At 38.1% G+C, this 11020-nt stretch overlaps 1 protein-coding gene across 1 annotated transcript; it reads left to right on the top strand.

Moving 5' to 3' along the window:
* The first annotated feature begins 5150 nt into the window (after nt 1–5150).
* Nucleotides 5151–10965, top strand: LOC119729244. The gene is made up of 4 exons (XM_038201832.1): nt 5151–5502; nt 6695–6916; nt 7445–7529; nt 8114–10965. The coding sequence occupies exons 1-4, from the start codon at nt 5409–5411 to the stop codon at nt 9309–9311; spliced, it is 1599 nt and encodes a 532-aa protein (XP_038057760.1). The 5' UTR covers nt 5151–5408; the 3' UTR covers nt 9312–10965.
* Nucleotides 10966–11020: the final 55 nt, after the last annotated feature.

The following is an 11020-nucleotide window of genomic DNA, read 5'->3' as shown; positions in this document are numbered from 1 at the left end:
CGGTTAATACTGTTTAAGCCTATATAGACCTATACGCTGTATAAAGAATTGTATCAGACTATAGTGATGATGTTGTTAATTTCTGTTGTTTTCGACGATCAAAACTCGCATTTATTGTCACATTATGCGAAGATAGTTACCATTTTCTGAATTTTGTTGTAGTTAATATGTGCCACAACGACTTTCATTAATACACGTTGTTATAGTGAGCATTGCGAAAACAAAGGTAGTACACAAAAGTAATACGAGAGATACTCAACTTGAAATTGTAGCAAAGGGTTCCCTGCAACATGAATGGTCATTCATCCGACAGTCTGTATTTTGTTTCTACCAAAATTGCAAAATGTTCGGGCATTTAATTGTTACCCTCTAAAATGATGGAAAAGACTGTACAAAATTAAGGAATTTGAAAGTCACAGAAATATGTACAATTTTTGCATTGATATGTATTAATTTGATTAGGATTATATACTTATAAAAGCGTTTGAATAATCGCATTTAGAGCATTTGAACTAGCTTACTTTTTGTAGAGTTTAGTATCATTTACATAATCAAGCTCAGTATCTTAATCGGGAAGTAAGTAAAGAAAATAATTTATCCATTTGATATATTAATCATGTATTAGAATATTATATGCTTTTTAAAGAATGATATCAGACTGACTGTTTTCTAAGCCTATACTGTATACGTTTTAATTATCGCATTTTAGAGAATGTTCTGCTTCTATTGTTTTTGTAGAATTTAGTGGGATTTAAAGAATTATGGAGATGAGCAAGTTCAGTGTTTTAGTCAGGATTTATGTTACAGAAATAATTAAGTATCCATTTGATATAGTGTTCTCTATTAAAGCATTCATATAATATTTAAAATAATTATATTAGACCTAGATGCTGATATTACTAATTTTGGCTTTTTTTTTAATCGTGTTTATTGGCACATTATAAGCAAAGACATACAATTTTTTAATTTTATTTTTGCATTGAAACAGGTAACATTTTCTAGAACAAGCTGTGCGAAAAAAAACTTAAAAAACAGAGAGACTTCTTGTTGTGATAAAAAGTTCCTGAATGTAATGCAAACAACTCACCTAACACCCTGTATTTTTTTGCAGAAGAATTACAAAATGTACAGGCACTTTTTACGCTCTACTATATAATGGCAGTAATCGGTGCAAATATAAATATAGGGACAATGTTTGGGCACTGTTTTTTTTCTTTCTAAAACATGTAGCTAAAACACCTTCTTAACATTTTGGTAGCTGCCGCACTGTAAAAATATTGGCATTATAACAGCAGTGTAGGCCCTACTCTTTAGTAAATGGATCTGACAATGTTCATACATTTTTGCATTTCTGAGTGTAAAATACTGAATTATTTGGCTAAATTTTGAGACCGATTCATGAGGCCTCGCCCACTGCACACGTGGTCAACAACACGCGCGCGCGCCCTTCCAATGCAACACTGTGGGTGCGTGCGTGCGCGTCAAAATACCATTGGGCGGGGCTTAATGGATCAGCTCATCAAGTTAATTTGAATTATAATCGTACACGTCAGCTTTGTTTATTAGAGTTTATTCGGATTTAGTGGGATTTAAAGTAGATTAGCAAGCTCAGTATTTTAATCAAGAGTTTAAAAATACAGAAACGTATCAATTTTATCCAAGCCTATTTAATAATGTCTTTATAAGCTTTATTGATGTTTGGAGTACATAGCATTTTTGATAATTATTATAGACTTAGCGGTAATATTGCAAAATGTGGCTGTTTTGCCAAAGCTCGCATTTTTCTATTGCCAGAGTATATTTTTCATCATAATATCCGTCACACAACGACTCTCTCCAAATGAATTTGCTCAACATTGATAGAATAAGCTGTGTGAAAAAGAATACAAAGAAATATCGAACAGATACTTATTGCACTATAATACACTGTATTAAGTCCATGTATGTAAAAGTTAATGTTTAATTAACTCATTTAGCCGGCAGCATGTGTTCGCCAAAGATTTGTAAAATGTAAGGGCACTTTTTTCCCACACTAAAATTAAGCCAACCGTCTACAATATTATACCATGACTTATTTCGGGCACCGTTTTTCCAGCAGTAACAATTAAATTCTAAACAATCGGCAGTGTATTTCCTCGTAAAATACTGAATTGGCAACTTTCATTTTTGTGTGTGTAAATTGTTTGGCTATGCTAATTAAGAATCGTTAACGCTCCTGACATAACTATAACCAGCTTATTTACGCTATATCCGAAAATATTTACTTGGAAGAAGAATAAACTTAGTTTTAGCGCTTGAAATATGAATGTGTTTAGTGTTTTATTGTTACAGTTGCTTTTATTTTGATTGTTGTCCAGATAGCCCTATCTTAAGATAACTTTTAGGTGATACTGTGCTCTGCACTTTGTGTTTTCGCATTGCAATAAAAGTAGACATTTGTAGGATGTAAGCAAGTTGAACTTAAACCGGTTTGCACCTCATGGGAGTAAATCTCCATGATATAAGGATTTATCCCCGCCCATTTTTTGTCTTGGAGACAGGGAGATAGGAGGGGCTGAAAGACCATCCCTCTTTTTATTGTACGCAACCCCCCCCCCTTCCTGCACCACCACCCCCTTGATCTCCCCCCCCCCCCCCCCCCCCCCCGCTAAATCCCCAAAAACTCCATTACAGGTATTGGGATTTTGTATAACTGATGCACAATATAGTTAAAATAAAACACTGTACTTGGCACTGTGGTCAAATAGTTACGCTGATGCGCTGATCTCGAGCTGCTGTAGAAAAATACATCTTATGATAAACATGGATAATAATTGTAAAGCACTTTAAACCTTAGGCATAAAGCGCTACATAAACATCACATTATTATATATAAAACTTGTAAACATATTATACACGGAACTATTGTATACAAATACATGTACATGCATTAAGTAACCCACGAAAGAAAAATGTTGTTAAAAAGCTTTCTTTGGTTGTTTTATTTTTGGAAGGAGCAAATAAAATAGTGTGGCATGAAATTTGTCAGGCACCTTTTGAATGGAACAAACAAAACATTTTTGAATGAAACAATTTCATTCCAGAAATTGTAGTTTGTTCTAATACAGAATAATCGTTTTGGGTTTTTGTGTCGTCTCGGTTTCGTTTTCCATCGATTCTTTCATGTTCATTTCAGGAATAACGCTCACTCCCTCAGACAAGCCGTTCTTTTTTTTTATTGGAATGCAAACTTTTCACGTTGTAGAAATTAAACCGTTTCCTGCTTGAGGTACATTTCAAACATAGTAACAACTAAAATCATGCCATGTAACTAGACTATGTTGGGATGACATTTCATTTCCTGGAGTTCAGGTGTTTTTGTCAGATCTGAGCTAGTCTTTGCACTTGCCCGGAGCTTAGCCAGAATGAAAGCATGCATAACAACTGCTTTACACAATAACATGATTCAGTTATTTTCTTTCGCAGACTCTATGGATTTACCCCTACAAAGCATGTTGTAACCTCTGCCTCGACCTCTCCAGTAAAATTATAAATAGTACGTCTAGGTACTAGGTACACAGATGGTTGCATTTTGCAATCACACCATTAAATATGTTACTTCCTTCTCGGCAGTACATGTACATTTTAGGTATAAAAAATATGATCCAATCTTTAGGAGCGTGTCTCCTCTTTCTTTTTGAAGAAGACATTACTCCTTAGTCTCACATCTTACCGAAGCACTTTCTTACACAATTATTATAATAATGATGATATTAACTTACTTATTCAGACGCACATTACTTTGTTTTCCGGAAGCCATTTAAAGGTGCAGGTGTAATGTTTTGAAGAGAATGAAAACTCAGTTCAGAGGAAATGACAATAAAAATGTGTTCTAAGTTTTCTGTGAAGTGAATTTGTCTACCTCTCTGAGGTCTAGTGTGTAATATGCTTGAAAAGGATGTAGTTACTATATTTCGTACGTCACATGCAGTGCTTGGGTTAGGTTTATCTGTCGCAAAATGAAGAGAAGCACTCAAGGAATCATAGTAAGAGAAATGGGTTGAAAGAGTGTTCACAGTCTGAGTAAAATGAGTTTTTTCACAAGTTTTTCTTAACTTCACGAAAACAAAGAAATGTCAACACCATAGGTTTGTAACATAGACCATACAATATCTGCATTTTATAGGTCCATCATTTGAATTGAATTTTTTTTTTTTTTTTTTTTCATCATGTGTACATGAATCGTCTAATGATATTATGCTTTTTTAGTTATTTTTTTTTTAGATAAGATGAGTTTTTACATCAATATTAATTGAGATCAGGACATGTTGTCTGTGATTGATGCAAGTTTTATATATTTATATTTACTCGACTTGTAATTTACTAAGTGTTTTTAATGAGCTGTCCAACCATATGTAATTGCCTTTTTAAGGATAAATAAAGTATTTTGAATTGAATTGAATTGAATTAACATAAACATGTGTGTGTGAAGCTTTGGTGTCGCGCCATGCCCAATATCAGATACGCCATTACAACTTGAAGCAAACTAGCTCTCCTAAATCGCCGTTGGGCTCTGCTCGATCAACTTCACCTGGATGGACCCGCGAAAGACACAGGGGTTGATAAAGGGACTGAAGGAAAGGAATCTTCAAGTCCAGAAATTATCCTTGTGAAACAGAGTATCACCATTTATGCAGTCGAAGAATATGTCCAAATTCAGGCCAGTAATTTTCTCGTCCTATATGAACATTTCTGCAAATGTTCCTTTCTGCCAAGAAATGTAGCCCCACGGAATGCACTATACCGGTAGATATTAGGGATTTAGCAAGTCTGTCTTCAAATCAGAAATTAACAACTTCAATCTTTTCGCACTCACAAAGGAGATTCTTCGTTAATATGCTGGCAAGTGTCTATGCCCCATGCGGGATAAACACAGTTACAGAACCAGAATTAATGCAAAGAGATATTTATAATAAAATGAAAGTGCAGGCCTTATAACTATACGTCATGGCTTACTCATCAACATCGTTAATTGTTTGGACAAGTGACCGCCAGAGGGCAAACACAGAGCAACTATTAATATACCCTTATGGCGGCCCCTCTCCTATTGTGACGTGTTCGGCTGAATTGTGTGCCTCCGCAGAAATTCTCTTTTCAGAGTCAGCGGAGCGTGGCATACCCGATGCTGTGAACGGAAACCCGCCATGGTGATTGCGGCATTACTCAACAGTGAGTTGGGCGTGTGGGAATACAGCAGGAATCGCCCTACTTTCGACATGGGGCAAGAAATGTCCCCGATCGAAAACAAGTGTAAATCCACCTGTTACGATCTAATTAATTGAAATCGCACGCCGAGAGACTAAGAGCATATCTGAGCATCTTGTTCGTAGATTTTCGACGGGAGGAGAGGAAAGAGAAGGCAGGTGATCATGGCTAGTCTTGGTTCGTCATCCACGCGAATGTTGCATGCTGGTGGGATTTACACTGTGATTTGCGTTGGGTTTGCTGTACTCATGATGACAGGTAAGATCCAGCATTGTAGTGTGGATATTGTAAATAACTGGACGAGACTGAAACGATTAAGACTGAAAAAGATGACTAAAGTGACCAAGACGATAAAGATGATGGTGATGAGGGAGATGGGAGAATACCGTTACATTAGATAAAACTGTTGCGCAACAGAATAAGTTACATCTTCCCCACTTTGAGAGAAATCCATTTTCTACTCAAGAAAAGGTTGAGCCATAGAACATACACATTTGTGTACATGCACACTTTTTAGTGAACTACCATCAGACCTCTGTTGTCAAGACTGTTTTGTTCCAATCTGCAGGCTGATACAAAACAACAAACACAACGATGTAATTTATGCCAATTTGCAATGTTGACATAAGGTCAAAATTACTGAAATTTCATTTGAAAACGGACAGAATGAAAAATATCGCCTTACCCTACCTTGTCCAAAGTTTTAATATCAGTTCATTTTTGAAGTAACATGTTCTCTTATTTTAATCGAAGTCATTGCCCAAACATTTGATAGTTAATACTTTTTTATTTACCAAATTGTTTTTCGTTTCGTTCCACTCCATTTTACTTTTAATTTCATTAATTTTCATTTCACTACAGTACACTTTTTAAAGTCTGTTTTTTTAAGTACTTTTTTCTTGTCCTATATTTATTTTGTAAGGCTTTTTGATATTTGTTAACTGTGTCAAGTCATGATACTTTTAAAACTATTTTTAGACACAGTAGTTTGTTTAATGTCTTATATTGTCTTTTAATTTTTAGATGTTATGGTTGATTCAACCGCAATTCGGCCTTGTGCCGCTAAAGGTGGATATTATAATAAACCATTATTGAATTGAATTGGGTTTTACTTGTGTCCATCACACGTCAAGACATCACAAATCAATCACAAGTGATCCGATTTCAAGTCAAGTCCCAAGCTATTCATAGGAACTATTGCAAAGGCATTTGTAGATCCCATGTTACTTGTTACTTAAAGGGAAATTACAACATTTGCAAGCATCGAAAAATAAAACTACCAAGTTTTTACGAAATACCTTACAGGATGTTGGTAAATGACAGTCTAAAGCATCCTGTAAAATTATGGCACCTGCATGGTGTGATGTACATTCCCTTTAACTACCGAGGACTGTGGATGGGTTAGAACGTTGACGACGGTGGTTTTATTTTCTGTCCTTTCTTGGTCTAGGGGGTGCAATGGCACAGTGTAATGCGTCACAGTGTGCCATCATCAGCAATACAATCCGCTTCACCGTCGACATCGACAGCATCATGACCGACACATGCTTTGATGATGGTACAACTATCACTATCTCATGCAATCGAGGTTATCAAGCGATGGTCAAAGAGTACAACACCACATGCGATGGCGACACTGGAGAATTTGAAGACGAGGGATCCTGTGAACTCGGTGAGTTTATTCAAGTCTATTGGAAGTTAGGCGACTTGCCAATACCAACATCTTTGCGTCTGTCTCAAGCATAACAAACCGTTGACTGTAAATACTTGCATCCTGAAGATTCGAACTTAGATACATGTCTTCTTGTTCGGAGTATACTAGAGGCTACCTAAACTGAGCAATCACCGAGTCCATCACCTCCCTAAAGTCCCTTGAGTTGTTCAAGGCGGCTATCCAACCTGGACAGAACTGAACACACTCTGCACCCCATGGCGTCATGGGCCATGTTTGGCCTGTTGCCCGAAAAGAAGATGAAGATGAACATGAGAAGTGCTGGACCAAAAAAGAGCCAGCCTGTTGTCCTCTGGATGACTGCATGAGTCACTAACTTGCTGACTAACCATTGACTGACTGATTGACTGACTGACTCCCACACTAAACATAAATTACGTCATCATCTAAGACAATTATGACAATTTCGATTAGGCAAGTTTAGTGGGGGTTTTTGTCACTATTTTATGTGTGTTTTCTCCTTTTCAGATATGCTGACGTTGATCATTGCAATCGTTCTGATGTTGGTCATCCTCTTTGTCTTTATCCTCCTCATTTTCCTTGTACGGAAGAGGTAAACACACCTTTAAATCCTTCACTTCTAAACTATTAGGTGTCCAGGCATAACAAGAATTGGATCGAGTGAGGCAAAAGGACAGGAAATAAAACCCATTTAAGTTTATCATAACCCAAACGCCATCACAATAACAAAGGTGGGCCAAGTACAGCTTTTCAAATTGTAACTCATCGCAACACGAGTAAAAAGACAGATATTCAGTTTGCACCGCTATTCTTAAACCGACCACAGAATTACCACTGCCATTAAAATTTCATCATTAGCAATCTAGCCAAGAATAGGGGCAACAAGATAAAACTAAGAATCGATGTGCAATGAAAACGAACCCCTAGTAAATGCCAAACACAGTCTGGCACTAGAAAAAAAATCAACTAAAACCGACAGTAAACGTGAACAAGACTGGACTTGAAACCGGGACCATACTTGCAAATACGTGGACCTTCCATCGAAACATAGGATGTGACACCTTAAAAATTAAGTCGACCAAAGTTGGACTGGAACATGGACATCGCCGTCGTGTTCTTCACTTACTTGTAGACTCTCACTTATTGAAATGTATGATTATTGATTATATTTTGCAGGTATACCAAGAAGAAAATGAAAGCTATGTACGACACTTCACGGGACATATCAGAGATAATCGACGGGCACAATGAAGAAGGGGGCGTGACCAACATTGCTATGGGCACCATGCCTCCAAGTCCAAGAATTTTAATCCCCATAGAGGACCCATACGACATGCACAATGAGGTGGGGACCCAGACCACGGTTGAGGTTCATTACGCCAACTCGTCGGCTGCTTTGAAAAATGAGGCTCAGTCAGCTGCGATGGGGAACGGGGATATCAAGTATGCTAACGCATCAGCTATGGAGGATTCAGGAGACACGATTGATGGGTATGGTACCATCAACGAGAATGGGATGTTACCGAGCGACCCCCAAGCAGGGAACAGTACGGAAAAACTCATTGATGCAGAGCGTGACGAACCCGATGGACAGGATTCCGCGATAGTCCCGTACGCAAGCATCGGCGACTGGCCACTCAATCGGGCACGAAGGGGGCCTTCCGACGCGTCCCTCGGTGGCAGCGCTAGAGTCCGCCCGGTAACCGCTCCCCCCGTCTTTTCGGACAAGTCAGCTTCCGTCCGGGCGTCCGGTTCCACGGATGGTATACCGGTAGAGGCCGTGTATGCCAAGATCAACAAGGTGAAGCGAGCTTCGGAACGGTGGCCACCAGGCGGCAAGGACCCAACCAGGCCGCGAGGCAGACAGGCTGATCTGGGCGACTTACTGAACCACATCGACAAGCCAAGTCAGAGTTGGTCCCCGCAGAGCGAGGACTCACCAACTCGACCCGAGGAAGAATCCAAGCCAGTAGAGGGCCTGTACGCAGAAGTTCCAGAAAACTTTGCCAGCAGTTCCGTCAAAGTGAATCCCCCTCCACCAGCCCCCAAACCCGCCCGTGACCGCAGCAAAGCTTCGGGCAGCAGACCAATCAAGCGCTACGCTCCACCGTCCCGGTCGCAGACTGTGGCCGGAGACAGCGAAACCGCCGTCATGTACACCGAAGTGGACAAATCACGCCCCGCCTCCACTCCAAATCTCATCCGCAGCAACTTCGCCCCACCCTCCCCTCCCCCAATCGACGGGACGGACGGTCTGTACGCGCAGATTGACCGCGACAGGAAGTCTAGCACGGATGCAATACAGGGTGACCGTGATTCGCCTAACAATTCCGATGAAGGATTTGTGGACCATGGTATCACCACCAAACTTTAGAACCCTCGGTGGCTACCGAACTAAGTGTACTCATCGGATGTTTAAAAAAAAAAAACCCTCACCAAAAAAGGTTCTCCGACTCGATTATGATATCTTTATCTAAAATATTATAAACATTGTACTCAGATAATTTTAAAATCGTCTTCGGCTTCTCCAGACTGTACAATGAGGACCAACTATTAACGTTTACACAGTAATATCCATTATAAGAATACAGTGTATGATACACATTAATATTCGGATGTTTCCTTTAGGTTACGGTTAATTGCCAAACACTTATTACCGGCCAAAAACACTAGAACTCATATCATGTATACTTTTACAAACTCGTATGCTCAATTTGCTCATACAATCATTTTTTTAAAATTATGCATGTACAGTGAATAGGCCGACATAATGAACATTTGCACCTGTTACTATTCACACATGACGGGTTTTGGGGCCCACTTTCTGGATATTTTCCAAGAACACGCCGCCGCCGCTGGTGCGCAACAATTTAACAACAAATCACATCAGCAAAATTAATGTGCATACCACTAAAAGCGAAACCATGTAAAACAAAATACAAATGCATTACATGTTTAAGGCTGTTAATGTGTGATTCTTTGGGAGATTTTCGCTTTTTAGAGTAAAATCAAAATGTATTATATCTGTAAGGAATTTGACATGTACGTAATGACGTCATCTCATGGGATAGAATGTAATTAAATAATTGTACATAAATGCATTGGATCAGAACATTGGTAAACCGACAACTTCAGAATTGAACATTAAATTTTATGTATACATGTATATATATATTGCTCTTGCTATAAATATACTGGAAGGTGCCTTTCAAGAAAGAAAATATGTACAAGTACAAAGGTTTTTATTCAATTAATTGGCCACTGTCAGCTCTGTGTTAAATGACGAATAATAACTGTGTTTACTATGCAATAATATTGTAAATATTTTAATAGTTTAAACGAAGAAAACTTTCTAGGATGAGAACATATGTGATTTGTTTTTTGTTTTTTTTACATGCATTGCGATTTTAAAAAGTATAATCTTTTATGTTCGTTACATGTACAGTCATAACAACAATTATGTTATCTATTTTTATCTATACGGAACACATACTGTCACTCCATGGGCTGTGTCTTCGAATGTACAGACGTTTGGGCCTGGTTTATAGGGTACTAAGACGGAAGTCGAACCGCTGGACGGCAAAAAAAAACGCTCATTCGTATTGGTTGCCGTTAACGATGGGCAATATCGTACATCTTGTTTTGACAAGATAAAAATTCCACAACGTAAAAAGATGGTGCTTCTTCCATCAATTCACCATCTTCATTTTACCAAATACAGAAACATACTCTTTTAAGGTTCTGTAATTAACCATCATTATATCGTCAGTCGAGTTGTTCAAACGGTGTTTGTTGTCCGTATATATTCGTTTATATTTTGTATCATAGTAATCTAACGTAATATTTTTTATTAGGGAACACGCAGAGCTTATATGCAGCAATCATAATTGGATTTAATTTCAAAGTGAAAGGGAGCTCAACCTACGTATTCCTTTTAAGATTTTTAAAGAAATATATAATTACATGTATTCAGTGCATTGCAGTCAATAAATTAATGTAAACATGAAACGAATGGTTACTGAAGTTCACACATGCAAACTGTTTAAATATATTTTCTTGTACGTGTTTTTTTTTTTTTGGGGG

This window comes from Patiria miniata, unplaced genomic scaffold (genome assembly GCF_015706575.1).
Source record: "Patiria miniata isolate m_02_andy unplaced genomic scaffold, ASM1570657v1 HiC_scaffold_20, whole genome shotgun sequence".
NCBI lineage: Eukaryota > Metazoa > Echinodermata > Asteroidea > Valvatida > Asterinidae > Patiria > Patiria miniata.
This window is presented reverse-complemented; position numbering and strand designations above follow the sequence as displayed.